This window comes from Bos indicus, chromosome 9, assembly GCF_029378745.1.
Source record: "Bos indicus isolate NIAB-ARS_2022 breed Sahiwal x Tharparkar chromosome 9, NIAB-ARS_B.indTharparkar_mat_pri_1.0, whole genome shotgun sequence".
Classification (NCBI taxonomy): Eukaryota; Metazoa; Chordata; class Mammalia; order Artiodactyla; family Bovidae; genus Bos; species Bos indicus.
The window spans coordinates 24,055,458-24,075,297 of NC_091768.1; the positions used below are offsets into that span (position 1 = coordinate 24,055,458).

Here is a 19,840-nt window from a genome sequence, read left to right on the forward strand (position 1 = left end):
TTTGGCAACAGGATGTCCCTCCAATAAATACTCTTTTTTTGCCCCAGCTAGTTTGACTTGGGTAATCATCACTTTAACCAAAAGAATTCTTACTAATCAAGGGACTCACTCATTCTGTTCATTCAAAAATATAGCCAAGCAGTTTAAGTCTTTACCCATAATCCCTTCAAGTTTAACTCCCTTTGTATTTAATACCAGAAGAGGAAAAAGTGCAAAGACAGCAAAAGACAAAATAAGGGGAAACAGTTTCAAGCTTGTGACTCATTAGAAGTAAGTTGAACCTTGAAAGGAAGTGCTTCCCTCAGAAATGCTAAGCACTTTATAAATGGTTGTTACTTCTTACAACCATCACTTCAGTTCAAAAAATCTGGATGGCTCAGCCTTCCTAAACATTCTCCTGCTGGGCAGTTCATTATTTTTTTGGATGGTAAGTAAGTGGCATAACTTTATTCTGGTCCTGATTCTACTCTTTAAAACTAATGGGATAATCATATATTTCCCAGTACTTGTATTCTCAGAAACTCGACTAAAGGAAACGGCAGAAGATAGTACAGTTCTAGTGCAGAATCTCAAGGCAATAAACCAGTGTAGATCTTGACCTCTCTTTCTCTCTCGCTCTCCCTTTTTCTCCTGCTCTCTCTGTCTCAGTAGAAACATGTAGAATCTTGAGTTCTGTTATGCCATGTGCTGCCTATGAAAGCAGAATCCTAAAATGAGCACACTGCTGGGGGATAGGGACATAGAGAATCTAGCGACCCCTCTATTGTTTCAGGGCTCTTTTAGACCCAGCAGGAACACACTCTAAATTAACCTGGAGCAGTAGAGAATCACTCCTCTCCTGATTAGTATGCAGGTCAAATACAGCTGTCTGATGTGGGGAGGAGCTGTATAAAACATAAAAAATAAAAACATGCTTTATAGTCTTTTATGACTATAAAAAAATTCATTTTCTTTCATCCTCTACATCATTGCAATAAAGAGCATTATGGGAACAGAATGATTTTTTTTAAAAATCTCAATAAATCATTACTCTTCCCCCATAATAGCAGTGTCATCTCTTCCAAACCTTCCCACCTTCTTTCTTGTTGAAAGTGGCCCAACAGTTTCCAGCTCTCTAAGATCACAGTATTATTTAGAATATCTGTGAAATGTCACTTCTCTCCACCCAAGGTCGTTAATTCAGCCAATACACATTTGTCCCTTTGGAATTCATTACTTTTCCTCCATTTCTGTAACTGTTTTTCCCAATGCAAACAGCCAACTCATTTGAAAAGTCCCTGATGCTGGGAAAGATTGAAGGCAGAAGGAGAAGAGGGCATCAGAGGATGAGATGGTTGGATGGCATCACCAATGCAATGGACATGAACTTGAGCCAACTTCGGGAGATGGTGAGGGACAGGGAGGCCTGGTGTGCTGCATTCCATGGGGTCGCAAAGAGTTGGACATGACTGGGTGACTGAACAACAACTTAACTATTTTCCTAAACCGGATTCCAATCATTTCAGATTGGATTAGACAAATCCGTGTTTTACTCTGTCTTCCTTGGATTTGTCCTTTCTGACCATGGGCAACCTCTCTCTCCTCTCTCTGCAAGTATCTTTAGTGTGTCTCTGGTGCTTTTTCGATCAAAGCAAAACTCTTTGTTTTGACATCTGAAATCTTCACGGATACTTATTTACTTACACGTTTATTTTTTTTATCTATTCAAACAAGTGAAAACATTTTTGAGTGCTTACGAAGGTCTTTTGTCCTGGGTCCTAGAGCTAGAGAAGTGAAAAAAATGAAAGCTCTACCATCTTGGAGATTCTAGAGTGGGGAAACAGACAGGAAAAATTCAATTAATGTAGAGTATGTTAAGTGGAGGTAAGTGCTAGGAAGGTGCAAAAAAGTAAGGTAGAAATTGTTGACCTGGCACAAGCTTGTATAAAGAAATCAGAATATTGCGACATGTCAAAGAAGGTGACATTTGAAAAAAAACGAGAAGAGGTGTGGATGTGCATGAGGCAAATGGCAATCTTAGGGTAGAAAGTTCTTAGCAGAAGGGAAACAATGTTTCAAAAATCTCTAATCCTGAGTGTGCATGTAGCCTTTGAGCAAAAAGCGAGGGTGTAAGGGTACAGCAAGGTGAAGACACTAAGGGAGCCTCCTTGAACCATACGCGAACCAGGGGCTTTGCCCTGGGAAAGCTGGCAAGCTGTTTTAAGGGTTGAGCAGAAGAGCAACGTGTTCTGACTTGAAACTATCACTCTGGTCACCATGTGGACATTACTACATAGGAGATAGAGGAAGGGTAGACGCAGGGTGACCCTCTCAGGGAAGTGGTTATTTTCCTTTGGACTGTGTGTTAGTCACTCAGTCGTGTCTGACTCTCTTCGATGCTATGGGCTGTAGCCCACCAGGCTCCTCTGTCCATAGGATTCTTTTTTTTTTTTTTTCCCATAGTATTCTCCAGGCAAGAATACTGGAGTGGGTTGCCATTCCCTTCTCCAGGGGATCTTCCCAACCCAGGGATGGTACCCGGGTCTTCTGTATTGCAGGTGGATTCTTTACCATCTGAGCCACCAGGGAAGACCTTGGACTGTGATAGTAGCCGTGAAAGTAGTGAGAAATGAATCTATTTGGAAATTATTTTGTATTCACAGCTGATAAGACTACCTGAATGCTTAAGGAGGTGTGCAGGGAGAAAGAAAGGAGTGAAGAATTTTGAATTAACTAACCAGAAAGTTGGAGTTATTAACTGGTACTGGAAAACTACTGAAGATACCCGAGTACTCGTTAACAGAAAGATTCTACATCTTTCACTTCAAACTCTTCGTGACCCCACGGACTGTAGTCCACCAGGCTCCTCTGTCCATGGGATTTTCCAGGCAAGAATACTGGAGTGGATTGCCATTCCGTTCTCCAGGGGATCTCCAACCCAGGGATCCAACACAGGTCTCCTGTGTCTCATTCATTGCAGGCGGATTCTTTACCCACAGAGCCACTGAGGAACCCTTTCCTTGCCTTAGGCTGTAGCCTTCATTTCCTTTGCTTAAATCCCTCTTCTCTTTTGCAATATCCCCATTCAATTGAGAATATTTATGGAGTACTTATAATTTGCAAAACCTTGTTCTAAAAACTAGGAAGGATATAAAATAAGTAAGATGTGGCCCCACATATCCCAAACAATCTATATGAGAAGAATATTACATGCATTTATGACAATAAAGCAACATAATGCAAATGTGCATATTTTTATGGCTAAATAATCATTTATGAGCAAAGAATAGTGAATAGGTACAGAAACAGTGGAAATGTAACTGTGAACAAGACATGGCCCCTGTTCTTTATATGCTAAAAGTTCAATGAAAGTCCAATTAAAAAAAAAAAAAGGGAAAGAACGACACAGAATTAAGGCAGAAATAGATCACCGTCAACCAGGGGGATTCAATAAATGGGTCAAACCTGTAATTTTTTTCAAGGCCAGCTTGAATTTTATCCTTCCATGAGATTTTACCTGACTAAATCACCCTCTGGTAAGTTTCCTTAACACCTACATAAAATCAGCACTCGAATTTTTGCTTAGGTTTATATTTTCTCAAAAGTATCCATTAGTTGTGCTACGGAACATAAACATGAGAGCAAGAACTTCATCTTATTTAGTTTCCTTTAAACTTTATAAACACTAAATATTGTTAAAAAATTAGACAATACACAAATTATTCATAATATAAAAAAATCTTATATTACTGTAAAATGCTTTTGGAAGAGGAGTGTGGAAGGGTAGGATAGTCTTCCTGAAAGTCCAGAAAACTTCCTTTTTTGAATATATATATATATGTGTGTGTGTGTGTGTGTGTGTGTGTATTGCATCCCAAATAGGAATACATTAAATGTTGAAAGAATTAGCCAAATGCTTGTCCCCTAATTTTAGTTCGGAGACTTTACATCAGGCAACTGTACTATTATTTCCACATATTCTGTGCAATTGCTGTCAATCATGATGTGTGATTTTCCTTTTATCAGGCAGTGCACGTTACTTTAATTTCCTTTTTAGTATTTTGATTTAAAGCACTATCACTTTGTGATAAAGATTAAAAGAAACAATGTACGGAAACACTATCAAGTTTGAAACATTCTGTAAAGGTAGCTTGTTTTTTTAAACTTTTAAAACCTGCTTTTATGCTAGTTCTGTCCATTCTTGGCAAGATGATTCTGGCCAAAATGGGGACTTTCATATAGAATGGCTGACACTAGTTTGCTGTTTCCCTAACCTTTTTTTCACATTTCAGAGGTATATGTTAATGTGATGTGTGTGTGTTCTTTAAACAAAATACTCGTTAGGTGGTCTCAGAGCCTCAGTGACACTCATAGTATGAAGTTTTCGCCATTTAAAAGTGCTGACGTTGATAAAACACAGTGAAAGAATTCACTGCACAACACTGTTTTCACTTTGTCAGGCACTCTGTAGTGGCTTAAGCAAGATTTGAAATTGTCATAGTAATGTAAATAGGCATATCATTTTTTCTTAGACTTTTTTATGTGAAAGAAAAAAAGAAAAAGCAAAAAAAAAAAAAAAAACACAAACAGCCAAGGAAAAATCATTCAAGTGAAAAAACTTGATTCACACACATAGTCTAGCTCAAAATCCATAAAATGTAGTGACTGTAATGGATGGTTTCAGGGATTGTTTTTTCACTTGTGTAACAATTTTATATTCTTCATTTCTAAAAGAAATTCAAAAGGCTTTCATATTCTTCATTTCTATAAAAAAAGAAAAATAGTGAATGAAAAACAATTAATATTTACAGTATCATTCAGCTACATGGCAGAGACAAAAATCAACTAATTATAGTTTTCATACATAGCAACAAATAATTGAAAATATACTTGAGAGATATACTGCTTACAATTGAAACAAATATTTTGGAATACCTAAAAATAAAGCCAAAACACAAGTGCAAGATTATAACCACAACACAAAAGAAACATTGTTAAGGAACAGTTAAAATAATTCAAATCAATAGGTAGATTACATTCCCATGCAAAAATACTCTAATATTACAAAGATATGAATTTTCCCAAGTAGATGTATAAAGTTAGATAATCATTGCAGGATTTCCAGAAAGCATGATAAACTAAAGTTCACATGAGAGAAAAAATGGACATAAGGAAACAGAAAAGATTTAAATGAATAAAAGGGGACATGCCCTATCAGATGTCAATGTGGTCTATGAATTTTTTATAATTAAAGTAGCATATGTCAGCATAGGAATAGATCAATGAAAAGAGTGGGTAATGCAGAAAAGATGCCATTATTATTGGAATATGGAATACTATTTAAAAAAAAAACCAGTATGATAATTAAGAGCATGCGCTCTGGAGCTAGCATGGCTTGGTTCAAGTCTGAGTCTGACACTAAATTTTCACTTCGGGAAAATTATTTACTGTCACTGAACTTTGATAACCTAATGTATAAAATGGAGAATGTAACAGTACCTACCTATTTTTAGGACTAAATTTTTAAATAATATAAATACTTGAAAAGTTGGGCTGGCTTCCCAGGTGGCTGAGTGGGTAAAGAATCCACCTACAATTCAGGAGACACCAGAGATGAGGGTCTGATCCCCAGGTCAGGAAGATTCCCTGGAGAAGGGAATGGCAACTCACTCTAGTATTCTTGCCGGAAGAATCCCAGGGACAGAGGAGCCTGGCGGGCTACAGTCCATGGGGGCACAAAGAGTCAGACACAACTGAAGCATCCTCACCAGCAATCAAAAGATATCATTTATAATTATAATCATCTCAGTAAGACAAAGAACAGCTACTACTATTAGTTTTAAGCCAGTGGAGAAAGGATAACTGGTTACTTCCTGAAACCACACTTAAATTACTATAGCACATCGTTCACAAAAATAATTTCCAGATTTATTCAAAGCAGCTAATTTTTAAATTTCTAAAAATTATATTTGCATTAAAACTATGCATGAAAACATATTATAACTTTGTAATGGGAAGACCTTTCTAAGCCAAAGTCTGCTGCTGCTGCCGCTGCTAAGTCACTTCAGTCGTGTCTGACTCTGTGCGACCCCATAGACGGCAGCCCACCAGGCTCCCCTGTCCCTGGGATTTTCAAGGCAAGAATATTGGAGTGGGTTGCCATTTCCTCCTCCCATGCATGAAAGTGAAAGTGAAGTCGCTCAGTCCTGTCCAACTCGTAGAGACCCATGGACTGCAGCCTACCAGGCTCCTCTGTCCATGGGATTTTCCAGTCAAGAGTACTGGAGTGGGGTGCCATTGCCATCTCTGAAGCCAGTCTATCAGCTATAAATATATTATTGAAAAATGTATATGTGCTTTCGCGCCGCCAAGACAGGAGCTCATACAGCACTGTTCTGGATCTCCATTTTAAATTAAAGGGAAACTTTCACAATGTCCAAAATCCTTGATGTGATGCAAATGAAGGAGAAGGATGTCCTCAAATTTCTTGCTGCAGGAACCCACTTAGGTGGCCCCAACCTTGACTTCCAGATGGAATGGCACATCTGCCAAAGGAAAGCTCATGGCATGTACATCATAAGTATGAAGAGAACCTGGGAGAAACTTCTGTTGGCAGCGTGTCAGAGGTGCCATTGAAAACCCAACTGATGTCAGTTTCACATTCTCCAGGAATACCAGCCATTCAGTTGTGCTGGAGTCCGGGGCTGCCACTGGAGGCACTCCTATTGCTGGCCGCTTTACTTCTGGAAACTTCACTAACCAGATTCAGGCAGCCTTCCAGGGGCCAAGACTTCTGGTGGTTACTGATCCCAGGGCTGACCACTGGCCTCTTACAGAAGCCTCATATATTAACTCGTTTAGCATTGCTCTATGTAACACAGACTCTCCCCTGTGCTGTGTGGACATCACCATTCTGTGCAACAAGGGAGCTCACTCAGTGGGTCTGATGTAGTGGAAGTTCTGCACCTGCGTGGCACCATCTCCTGTGAACACCCACTGAAGGTCACATCTGATCTCTGCGTCTCCAAAAATCCTGAAGAGACTGACAAAGAAAAGCAGGAGGCAGCTGAGAAGGCTGTGACCAGGGAGGAATTTCCAGGTGACTGGACCACTCTAACTCCAAAGTTCGCTGCTTCCTAAGCTAAGGTGATGGACTGGCCTGAAGGTGTGTAGGTGCTTTCTGTGTCTATTCAGCTGTTCCCCACTCAAGCCTGTCAATGAAGACTGGTCTGCAGCTCCCACTGCTCAGACCACTGAATAGGTAGGAACAACCCCGGAGTAGTCTTAAGTTGTTCTTCAACAAACTCAAAATGGAAATAGGTTGACAGAAAATAAAGTTTCTTTTAAAAAAAGAAAGAAAAAATAAGAAAAATATATCCACATATTAATTAAGAATTTTGTGCAAAACACCACAAAATCAGAGGGCAAAAGACAGTCTGGAGAAAATATTTACAAATAGAATATAGAAAAAGCTGTTCTAAGGTTTCACAGTGAAGCATGGGTTCAGTTCAGTTCAGTTCAGTCACTCAGTCGTGTCCGACTCTTTGCGACCCCATGAATCACAGCACGCCAGGCCTCCCTGTCCATCACCAACTCCCGGAGTTCACCCAAACTCATGTGCATCGAGTTGGTGATGCCATCCAGCCATCTCATCCTCTGTCGTTCCCTTCTCCTCCTGCCCCCAATCCCTCCCAGCATCAGGGTCTTTTCCAATGAGTCAACTCTTCACATGAGGTGGCCAAAGTATTGGAGTTTCAGCCTCAGCATCAGTCCTTCCAATGAACACCCAGGACTGATCTCCTTTAGAATGGAATGGTTGGATCTCCTTGTAGTCCAAGGGACTCTCAAGTTTTCTCCAACACCACAGTTCAAAAGCATCAATTCTTTGGCACTCAACTTTCTTCACAGTCCAACTCTCACATCCATACATAAGCACTGGAAAGACCATAGCCTTGACTAGACAGACCTTTGTTGGCAAAGTAATATCTCTGCTTTTTAATATGCTATCTAGGTTGGTCATAACTTTCCTTCCAAGGAGTAAGCGTCTTTTAATTTCATGACTGCAATCACCATCTGCAGTGATTTTGGAGCCAAAAAAAATAAAGTCTGCCACTGTTTCCACTGTTTCCCCATCTATTTCCCATGAAGTGATGGGACCAGATGCCATAATCTTAGTTTTCTGAATGTTGAGCTTTAAGTATGGGTTGCTGCTAAGCTGCTGCTAAGTCACTTCAGTCGTGTCCGACTCTATGCTACCGCATAGACGGCAGGCCACCAGGCTCCCCTGTCCCTGGGATTCTCCAGGCAAGAACACTGGAGTGGGTTGCCATTTCCTTCTCCAATGCATGAAAGTGAAAAGTGAAAGTGAAGTCGCTCAGTCACATCTGACCCTTAGCGGCCCATGGACTGCAGCCTACCAGGCTCCTCCGCCCATGGGATTTTCCAGTCAAGAGTACTGGAGTGGGGTGCCATTGCCTTCTCCCAAGTATGGGTTACTCTATCCTAAATTACTTTAGGATGTCTACTATACTCACATTGAAGTGAAGTGAAGTTAAGTCGCTCAGTTGTGTACGACTCTTTGCGACCCCATGGACTGTAGCCTACAAGGCTCCTCTGTCCATGGAATTTTCCAGGCAAGAGTACTGGAGTGGGTTGCCATTTCCTTCTCCAGGGGATCTTCCCAGTCCAGGGATCGAACCTGGGTCTCCCACATTGCAGCCAGATGCTTTACCATCTGAGCCACCAGGGATGAAGGAGGATTTAGGGTAGGAAGACAAAAAATTCTTAAAGCACTGATATGTAAAAATTGACAATTCTGAGCTGTTAAACTCGTAAGATTAGGGAAAATTTAATAACTTAATTAAATTTATGTGTATGGAATGTATATAGAATTTAAATGTGTATAGAATCTTAAATGTATATAGAATTTATATAATAACTACTAGACTTGTTAAAAATCTTCACTAAGATTATGATTGAAAATGAAATGGTATTAAAATCAGATGCTTGATAATATTTTTGCTATAATGAGTGGCTAGACATTGAATTATCAAGAGTTGATATTCATGAACATTTATAGAAGTAGTACGACAGAAGTTTGGTATGCAATATGCAATTGCAAACTTACACAACAGCAAAAAACAAGAGTAAATAAAATACCTGTGGTAGAGTAGCAATTTCTGCCATTCACAAGTAGCAGCCTTATCCAGTATATGAATTAACCCTCAGTTTTTGGTCCTAATGTTTAGTTATAACATGTGTTCACTTGGTCCAGGAGATTGTAGAACAGACCTTATTGAGATGGCTGAAATTAGGCTAAACTAAAGTATAATGTGGTTTGTAACCTGCTTAGAGATTAAAAAGATAAATCATGATGTTTACAACCCAAAGAGTCTATGATTCATAAACTATTATCTAAAATGTAATTCACATAACGTTTTTTTACAGCACACATATGTCAGTGTGGTCAAGACAATGGCACATATCCAAGCTAAATTATTCTCCGAAAACAGAGGATGGATCTGAAAACATCAGCTTTTCTCTGTCACTAGCAAATAAAATAGCAAGCCAGATAAATTTCCAATTCAAAAGTTCTTTTTATGGCACATTTACATGAGTAAAGAAGCATCTTAAACACTGCTTGCACTTAATCTTTTTATTAGCTTTAAACCCTGAATTGCATAATACTATATTATAAAATGACATGTTTAAGTACATTGGCTGTTTGATTTAAGATGTATGATAATCAATTCTTGATTTTTATTAGATGTTTTTAAAGTTACTAATTGCATTGAAATAAACAATATCGACCAAGGAAAAACTGATACCTAAACAGAGTACAAATTCTTAAAGAAGCAGCATGAGGTAGATTTTGTGTCCACAGACTATGTTTATAATATCATTATTTGATTTGTAAAGATTAATCTGAAAAATGTTTTTATCCATTTTAAATCAATCTTAGTATTTCTTAAGAAAATAAAGCAGATTCCAAGTAAATTGTGATTACATCTTACCTTGCTGTTTTCCCTTTATTTTTGGTATGTTAGTCAAAGTCTGAACTATTCATGGCAGATGTCATAGACATCCCATTTCCACCTTCCAAAGGTATTTAAAGGATTATATGGAAATCATCCCATTTCTCGTCAACATGCTTGAGCCTACCCAAACAGTAACTATTTCTTGATATTTCTTTGCATACCCAGCACCTTGGACAGTGCCGAGCATAAAACAGGCATTGATCTATTTTGGAGCAGATGAACATATGAATAATTTTGTCCTGATGCTATATTTGTCTTATATATTGCTGGAGATACTAATCACCAGGGCTTGAGCATCTTTATGTTTCACTGTAATGATAGTGCTTGTATGCAAACCACTCCTAAAATGTGTTATTTCATTTTTAATGCAAGGTGTTACGCTTGGAAAATAAAATATTACACTAAAATTCATGTCAATATAAAAATTACTATTTCCAGATATCGATCCTCTTTCACATGCAAAACCAGAATATTAATGTTAGAGAAATTTAAAATAAAAATACTCTTTGTAAAGCAGCGCTTATTTTCTTTCTCATCTTCAAGTTCACCAAGGAATTCTTAAAGGTAAGAAAGAGAACTTCCTACTTCCCTCCACCCACTTCACCCCACCAAAACAAACAAAAAAAAGGAAGGAAAAAGAGAATTTCCAGTCTTATTTTTAAATACTCTTACTGTGGAGCAGTATGGATTATTGTGCATCGTCAAGACATATATTCAGAAGTCCCTCACCGCCAGCCCCCCCCCCCCCCCCCCGCTTTAAACTCGTATCTTACAGTAAATAACATTCTTGATGATTCTTGTTACCCACATGCACTACTATGAAGTGGACCACGGTAATTGCTCCTTGTGTTCACAGTGGAGAGAAGAAAATGGAGCGAAGGCAAACCCGTCTGTAAGGGATCGCTGCAAACCGGTTTTTATTCGGTTTGTACTAAATGAGTCGAGGCGTGACAAGAACCCTTTGTCTGCGGGACGACGTATCTGGCGACCATTATCTATCTCCCCGTGGAGACGACGTCTGAAGACTCCGCCCGGGCTGGGGGTGGGGAGGGTGCACCGCGTGGAGAGCTCAACCGAGAATTAAAGTGAGGGAACAAAGAGACCTCCCAGCTGCCGCCCGCCAGCGCCGCGCAGCTGCATCGAGAGACGCCGATCACACCCGGAAGGCTCTTGGAATCCGCCTCCCCGAGACCAGAGCTCAAGTAAATAATTGATGGAGATTGATCCGGCCCAGAACAAAGCTCTGCGGAAAACCAGCGCATCCGATTCCGAACGGCTTTGGAAGCTTCTGCCAAGGGATATGCGAGTGCAGCGGAACCTATGAGCGCCGCTCGGGGTCTTCCATCTCGGGCGTGGCTCCGGCCCTTTTTTGTCTGCCTGCCACCCTCCCCTCCGCGTCCGCCCCCGCCTTCTCTTCCCTTTTGAAAATAGCCTCTCTTTGGTTACTTCTGCCCTGTCCTCCCTTGCAATCCCGCCCCCTCCCCTGCCCAGGCCTGTGAGGTCAGCTCATGAATATCAGTGCACTTCCCGGGGAGCGTCTGGCACGGCGTGGTACCTCGCGGGTTTGCCGGCTCCGAGCCGCAGCTCCAGCCCGGCCGCGGACGCCGAAGGAGTCATTCGCTCTCCCGGCCGCTGAGTCTCCGCGTTCACACCATTGTTTGGAGAAAGCGAGTGGGTGTGGAACTGGTGCGAACCGGCCCAGAGTCAAAGTGCTCAGCCAGACGGTCGCATATACAATAGTGCGAAGTGAAACTTTCCTCGTCTCCTGAAGACACAATAAATCCTGAAGTCCCCGGAAGATCAGAAGGAAAGAGCTGTCGATTGACTTCAAAAAGCATCGCCTCTGCTAAAAAGTGAGCAGTTCTGCATTTTCTAAAGGGATGGGGATGAGATATAGGGTTGGGTGGGTCAGTGGGCAGATAAAGCTTGAGAGTAAAAGTGTTGGTTTAGGCCGTTGCTGGGGTGCTTGCTTGGCGATTTTCGTAAGGGAAGCCTCCAAGAGAGACAGCATCTTGTCACTTTGTGAGAACCACGTGACAGCAGCCAGGTACCTTTGATTGTGGGAGTCGAGTTCCTGGAACTCGAGCTTCCTCACCTGTATTAGAACTATATGGGGGTGAATTAAGCGTTCTCTGGTGGCTTTCAGCTTCAGAGTGGTTATGCCTAATTCAAAATAAAAATAAGGTTGCGTTGGCAGTATAACTTATCTGGGTGATCCACCTTAGTGTGACCTGTCAAATAGCTAGGCCAGGTATTCAGATATTTTCGGAGCACGTTGCTCTGGGAGAACATATAGAAAATAAGTTGATGGACGACTGTTCCTTCACCCTCCCACCATCTCTTCTTTGTTCAGTATTATTTTCCAAACCGAGTTGGAAGGAGATTCCTGAAAGAGAATGGCAGATGGAGGAGCCTTCCCAGTAATATTTCTTTATAAATTGAGGTATTACTACACATTGACTAAGTTATGGTACTTAGACAATATCAGGAATAATGCTAGTACAGTAATTAGCAAATATCTTCTCTAATAATAGGAGCTTTTTTTTTTTTAAACAGAACTTTCTGCCTAGTCATGCCCTTTTCAGTGCTTTAGAGAGAAATTATATTTCTAAGGAAAAGGCACCTAATTGAATAGCTGAGTAAGCTGAATCAGTAGGGAGAAGAACCCAGGAGGCAATGGGTTTTGAGTTGTTTTCCAGATTTTATGGATTTATCTTGAAGAAAAAAAAAAAATACACAGTAGGAGTTAATTGTACCACAGTGAGGATGCACCAGGCTTCTTGGGTGTAGGGTCATTCTGTCTTAATTTGACTTCATGGAAAGGACTGGGCACTTTAAAAGTATAACTTTGCCTGTTAGGTGCCATCTGAGGAGATGCTTAATAATGAAAATGCTTTCTATCTAGCAATTACCCTTAAAACTAAAACGATTCACAAAAACAATGAAATTTGGATAGGTGTAGAAAAGTTACCACTTCTAATTTAAAAGATTTTGCACATTCACGATAAATTATTCAAAAAGTATTTTTAATTTATTTCTCAAAGCTAAAAAATTAATTAAAAGAAAAAATACCTTTAGGGTTGCTAATGATGAAAGCATATAGAAGATTTTAATGCCATATTTTCTTGAAACTGAATTTGATTTGAAGCCATTCATCATTTCTATTTTCTTTCAGTTCTAGTCTAAAGGAAGGAAAATGGGTGCATTTCTCTAATTAAAAGCAACAATAAGGGTTAGATCGGTTTGAGAAGAGTATCATTTATCCATAACAAATTTTCTCTGGGAAAACCCTTTTCATCTAATTGACATTTGAGAATATTAATTAAAACTCTCTCCGCAAAACTAGGATTTGAAATGCAGATATGATAGTGAAGAAACCGAAGTTGAAATATCAAGGTATTGACAATTCTAGCATATGGACATCTTTTCCTTCTGAAGCTTCTTCTTGACCTTATCTTCTTTAAAAAAAAAAAAGAAGAAGAAGAAACAAAAAACTTCCTTCCTCCCATCAATTCCTTTTGACTCCATGCTTGCCATAACCTGCTACCGTGAGAATGTTAGGTTCAGCAGCTTTCAGATCTTCGTTTTACAGCGGTAGAGTGGGGTGGTGATAGCGCCTCCCCGGGCGAAATGAGAATTGACAATTCTGCATCCTATTTGTAAAGTCAAGGCTTCTATAAAGCGCCTTTCAAATCTCATTTTCTAGGGCTTCTCCTGTTGGGGGAATCAGCCTTTGCTCTGTAACAACGCAGACATGCTGTGTGCTTTCCTTCTTTTGTTTCCGTCTCAGATTAGAAAGGAAGGTTGGTGGCAGTGAAGAGGGAAGCGAATGATCTGGTGATGGACTATTGTAAATCACGTCCCTTAGATTCTTCCTAGACCGCCATGAGTCAGCCACCGACGGGGGGCGCTGCCCCTCTCACAGCCGCGGCTCCTGCCGCCACCGGTGCCACTGAGGCTCGCTTGCACCCGGAGGGCAGCAGCAGAAAGCAGCAGCGTGCTCAGTCACCCGCTAGACTGAGGGACAATTCTGTCCGACAGGCAACCGCGACCACCCGGGCCCCAGTAGGGGCTGGCACTAAACTCAATTCTAGTCGACAGCAGCAGCTGCAGCAGCAGCAGGGCAACAAGACCGGGAGCCGCTCAGCGCCTCCGGCCAGCGCCCGGGGAAGCGGAGGCGGAGCGGAGAAGGCCGCGCCCCCGGCGCCCAAGGGGGCGGCCTCGGGAGCTGTCCAGCCTGTAGCTGGTGCTGAAGCAGCCCTAGTGGCGACCGTGGCCCCGGTGGGTGTCAGGAGGCCTGGTCTGTCGGAGGAGCCGCTCCGGGAGCTAGAGCCCGCGTCCTCTAAACTCGGGGAACCCCCTCCGCTAGGAGAAGGAGGAGGAGGGGGTGGGGAAGGAGGAGGAGCCGTCAGTGGCTCCGGGGAAAGGGAGGGGGGCGCTCCGCTGCCACCGCCGCCGCCCAGGGGCTGGCGAGGGAAAAGCGTCCGCGCTCAGCAGAGGGGCGGCAGCGGCGGGGAGGGGGCCTCCCCTTCACTATCCTCCTCCTCCTCTGCGGGCAAAACCCCAGGCCCCGGCAGCAGAAATTCCGGTCTTGGCGTGGTGGCGGGTGGCGGCGGTGCTGGAGGGAGCTACTGGAAGGAAGGATGTCTGCAGTCTGAGCTCATCCAATTCCATCTGAAGAAAGAGCGGGCAGCGGCGGCGGCCGCGGCTCAGATGCACGCTAAGAACGGCGGCGGCAGCAGCAGCAGCCACCGCAGCTCTCCGGTCGCCGGCGCCCCTGCCGTTTGTGAGCCCCTGGCTGTCCCTCCCGCTTCCCCAATGGCGGCGGCGGCAGAGGGCCCCCAACAGAGCGCAGAGGGCAGCGCGAGCGGCGGGGGCATGCAGGCGGCTGCGCCCCCTTCGTCGCAGCCGCACCCGCAGCAGCTCCAGGAGCAGGAAGAAATGCAGGAGGAGATGGAGAAGCTGAGGGAGGAGAACGAGACTCTCAAGGTGAGTGGCGGGGGGGGGGCGGTTGGGGGAGGGGAGGAGTGGGCCTCGGAGGATTAGGGCGTGTCCTGGCAAAGTGAGAGGCGGCTAACCCTCTCTCACTTAAAGAAGAAGGGAAGGGGGACAGGAAATGAGAAGAGGGGGTTCCTAGGCCCCTTCCGGATCTCAGAGGGCTCGAGATCAGTAGCGTTAGGTTTTTATTTGGCTCCAAATCCGGGCCTTCGTTTCTCTGGTTATTATGGTTTGTCTCACTTTTTCATGGAGAGCACTCGAGTTAGGAGAGCGAGGGAAGGCCAAGGGCCCGTTTCCTTAGTTTCTTGTTCGTTCAGCTCCGTGTCATCCCTGTCCCATGGAAAGGGGCCGCTAAAGCTGAGGATTTGGAGTTGGAATGGGGTATACGTGTTATGTGTCCGAGGGGTGTGGTGGGGTGGGGGGGCGAGGCCAGTTTTGATCCGCGGCCTGTCCCCGCCTCAGAACGAGATCGATGAGCTGAGGACCGAGATGGACGAAATGAGGGACACTTTCTTCGAGGAGGACGCCTGTCAACTGCAGGAAATGCGCCACGAGTTGGAGAGAGCCAACAAAAACTGCCGGATCCTGCAGTACCGCCTCCGCAAAGCCGAGCGCAAGCGGCTCCGCTACGCGCAGACCGGCGAGATCGACGGGGAGCTGCTGCGCAGCCTGGAGCAAGACCTCAAGGTCTGCGGCGGGCGCGGGGGACGGGACGGGGGTGGGGACGCGGATCCAGGGCTCTTTGCGTCGAAGGGCCTTCAGTGGGGAGAGGCCAAGAGCTTTAGGGACGCGGGAGTTTTCGCAGCGCCTATGACAGCAATTCAAGGTCCGGGAAGGGGAGGAGGAGGAACAGACAGGTGGATGTGAGAGTCCTGTGTGTACGGAAGGTCTTTCGGAGGGCGAGCTCGGGGTACTCTCCTGGGAAGGAACCGTGACTCTTACCGAGGTGGGAGGAGGGCGCCTCCCTCCCCAGCGGAACATGGGTGTGGCAGAGCGCCGGCTCCGGCCTGGATCTGGCTTCCAGAGAGCCTCCTCCAAATGCAGGCCGAGTGGATGGATTCAGGCACTCAGGAGCAGCGCGGTGAAGACTCCTCGGGGGAGTTGAAGCCCAGAATAGGGACAGCTCCGGGGAAGATACTAGAATTGAGATTTCTCTCTGAAAGCCGCCCCCCCCCATCCCCGCCTTCTTCCAGAAGTCCTTCCTTTCTGTACTTAACCATTTCAACCACTCCCAGAAAGGAACACTGTCTCGTGTGGTTCCTTTAGGAAAAGTAATGGGAGAGTGAGCTAAATGAAAGAACCTTGTTCTTAGTGAAGTAGCTCCTTCAGAATCTCTGCCAGTGGAGAAATTTCAGCTTGGAAACGCGAGTTTGGGGCAGGTGCGGTCTGTTCATTGGGTTTGACTGTAGGCAGATTCATGGACAATGCAAATCAGATGTTATCTTGACTGTCTTGGACAACAAATGAAATGCGATTTCAGTTGTATTAATTTCATCAAGATATCAAAACTGAGTGTAATTATCTTTTTTTTTTAAGCTATGGGAAAACATTTTATGCAAGTTGTATTATTTCTTTTTCCTTTTTCTGACATTTGTGGAATGTCGGTCGTGCACCAGGCACTTTGGCAAGCCTTGTTCCGTACATTATTATTTCACTTAGTTCTCAAGGGGGGAAAAAAAAAAAACTATAAGGTAGAGATTATTAATAACATAATTTCCCAGGTGACAAGATGACCCCTTTACAGAAGTTAAGCACCCAGCCCCTAACCCTGGAACTTGGCTAGTAAGTGGTCAGCCTGGCTCCCTACCTAGTCTAGATTCACTGTCTGTGTCCTAAGTCACTGAACCAAACTACTTCACTTTTGTTCCAAACTCTAAAATTTCTGAGGTAACCTTAAAACAGGAGGCAAAAATGCACACACTAATTTTTTTAACTTAATCTTAAAGATTAAAATGTTTCATAAAACTAAGCACCTAGAATGATAGGATCAAAATTCAAGCCCCAGACTCTACCTGGAAAAATTTTATTTTCAAGTGTTTTAAAATAAGTGATAACGGGGGTACCCGGAATGAGAGGAGATTTGTGAAATTTCTCTACGCATAGTAAAACACGATTGAACATTTATAACCATGATATCATGTAGACATTAAGGGAACAGAGTGTAGAACCAGACTACCTGGCTGCTTGTTAGCTCTGTTACCTTGAGCATATTACTTTACCGTGATGAGCCTCAGTTTTCCTCATCTATAAAATAGGAATAATACTCAAACCTATCTTGTGGGATTGTTGTGGTGGTTAAATGGTTTATATGTGTGAATGGTTTATATGTAAAGCATCTGGAAGGATGCCTGGCATATGGTAGATACTATATACGTATTGGCTCTAATACTTTTAATGTAACTAGTCCATTTATTGTATTGTCTTTAATTATATTTTACTGGTAAAAAACACTTTAATTTAGGTTGCAAAGGATGTATCTGTGAGACTTCACCATGAGTTGGAAAATGTGGAAGAAAAGCGAACAACAACAGAGGATGAAAATGAGAAACTGAGGCAACAGCTTATAGAAGTTGAGATAGCAAAGCAAGCATTACAGAACGAACTGGAAAAAATGAAGGAGGTTAGTAATTGGTTATCTCATGGCATGTTGTGTATATTTAGCTCTTCATAGAGAGTGCCAAAGACTAATATGACTGTTAAAGTAATTCCATTTTTATGATTGTAGGACAGTTTGTTGTTCTCACCCAATATAGTTACAGATACAAGCTTTCATACCAATAAATAAGTAGCAAAGAAATAATTCTGACCTCTGCCCTGCTTCTGACTTGACATATATGAACTGTGACTGATGCTTTGTGTGTGTCCTCTAAATGGATGTTAGTGAAATAAATTACACAGCTATGCCAAACCCAAAGGGTATCACAAGTATGAAGGACTGAGCCTTCAGTTAGTTGAGGGGGAAGTGCTAATCCTGTGAGATTTCTCCAGAGTTCATAGAACCACAGACTTTTAGGATGAAAAAGACCATCAAGGCAATTCAATCTGATCTAACTGTTGCTTGACTCCTTATAACACAACCCCCAAATGGTCTAATGCTTAGAGGATCACCAGCACCCAGCCCTTAAGATCTTCTCTTGCAACCCCATGACTGTAGCCTGCTAAGCAACTCTGTCCAAGGGATTCTCCAGGCAGGAATACTGGAGTGGGTTTCCATTTCTTAATTTTATCACAGCATAACTCTGTTTAAGATTTTCTTTCGAGTTGAAATTTATTTACTAGTAAGTTTAATACATTCATCTTAGTCCTACTCGTTCAAGTAGAAGAATCAGAGTTCTCTTCCACTTTAGCTACTAGATGATTCTTAGCAAGTTTCCCTGAATCTTCTCAAAGAACAAAATCAGTAATAAGAAAATAACTAGAGAGTAAAAGAAACAGAAAAGATATATCAAGAAATAATTCGCTTTGTGGTAAGTAACAATTGGAAATAAAATAGTATTCTTCCTTGAAAACTGCCTGAAAACGTATGGTGCAACTTGTGAAAAGCATTATTGAAAATTAGCAAATACACATGTGGTTCTCTGAACATGTAAATGAAAATCCTGATCTTTCCATACACTAATTGAGATATTGCACTTTCCATTGCTGTGCTTATCTCAAAGTGGTATAAACATGTAACTACACCCAGGTAAGTGTTATTCGCTCGGTTGAGTCTGGCTCTTTGTGACCCCGTGGACTATGGCCCGTCGGGCTCCTGTCTGTGGAATTCTCCGGGTGGAAATGCTGAAGTGGGTGGTCATTCCCTTCTCCAGGCGATCTTCCTGACCCAGGGATCGAACCTGGGTCTTCCTCATTGCAGGCAGAGTCTTTACCATCTGAGCCACCAGGGAATCCCTGAGGGACCCAGAGTGAAGGAAAAACTGACATTCTTTTAACAATGAATTCTTTTAACATTTCTTTTAACAAAGCTTATTCCCTAGATGTTTACAGTGAAATTCCTTTGGAATGTACATGGTGTGTAGTATCTTCCCAATAAAACTTCTCATTCAGCTTTTACTAGGATTTCTTTTAGAAACAGAGGATGGATGGCAAAGATTAAATAACATAGAATCTCCTTTTCAAGTAAAACCAAGACTTTAAGAAAAGCTCAAGTTTGTTTCAGGGTTAAAACCCTTAAATTTTTCCTGCTCTAAGTGAGTTTTATTGGTGAGTGAATAGCTTCCATGAGGCAACCATTTTCCACACAGATCACCAACTCTCTATTTCATTAGCAGTGACCTCAACTTGACTCCAAATTTAACTGTACATGTCTAACCTCAAGGGCAGCTTCTCCAGCAAAACCCAGGTTGTCCTTATTTTGCTTTCTAAAGCAATGTGTGTACTGTAATTGGTTCATGATGATGGTGATTAGTATATTAATAAAGCTATTGTTCCCTGGGGGAAATAAATGCAACTACAACGTAACAATGAAAACATCAGTAGTCAAGAACATGTGGCAGGAATTTGTAGAAAGCTGTTTCAGTGGGATAAACTATTTTACGGTCAAAGTTTCTACTTATTTTACATTATCATGTAAACACTTTTAACATGACAAATCAGAGCAACATCATTGTACTGATACGTGATTTTTAGCTAGTACCTGAGGGTGGCTGTGTGCTACAGTAGAGAAACTGGGAGCCACAGGGCTGTCTTCACCAATAACTAATTGGGTGACTTAAAAGTTCTCCAACTTCTATTTGCCTCAGTGTATTCAGTTGTAAAATGTTACTTTCAATGATTTCAGTGAGTCTCAGCACCTTCTGCAACGATCATGCTTTTTATTGTGAAAT

At 42.5% G+C, this 19,840-nt stretch overlaps 1 protein-coding gene and 1 pseudogene across 2 annotated transcripts in view; both read left to right on the forward strand.

Moving 5' to 3' along the window:
• Window positions 1–6,411: 6,411 nt before the first annotated feature.
• Window positions 6,412–7,261, forward strand: LOC109563482 (small ribosomal subunit protein uS2-like; annotated as a pseudogene).
• Window positions 7,262–11,079: 3,818 nt separating this feature from the next.
• MTCL3 (MTCL family member 3) overlaps window positions 11,080–19,840 on the forward strand; it is a 48,853-nt gene continuing 40,092 nt past the window's right edge. For both annotated transcript variants that reach the window (XM_070795815.1, XM_070795816.1), the window contains exons 1-4: window positions 11,080–11,869; window positions 13,807–15,005; window positions 15,477–15,701; window positions 17,476–17,634. In XM_070795815.1, coding sequence (XP_070651916.1) covers window positions 13,902–15,005; window positions 15,477–15,701; window positions 17,476–17,634 — 1,488 coding nt within the window. In that variant the 5' untranslated portion in view covers window positions 11,080–11,869; window positions 13,807–13,901. The remainder of the gene's footprint in view (window positions 11,870–13,806; window positions 15,006–15,476; window positions 15,702–17,475; window positions 17,635–19,840) is intronic.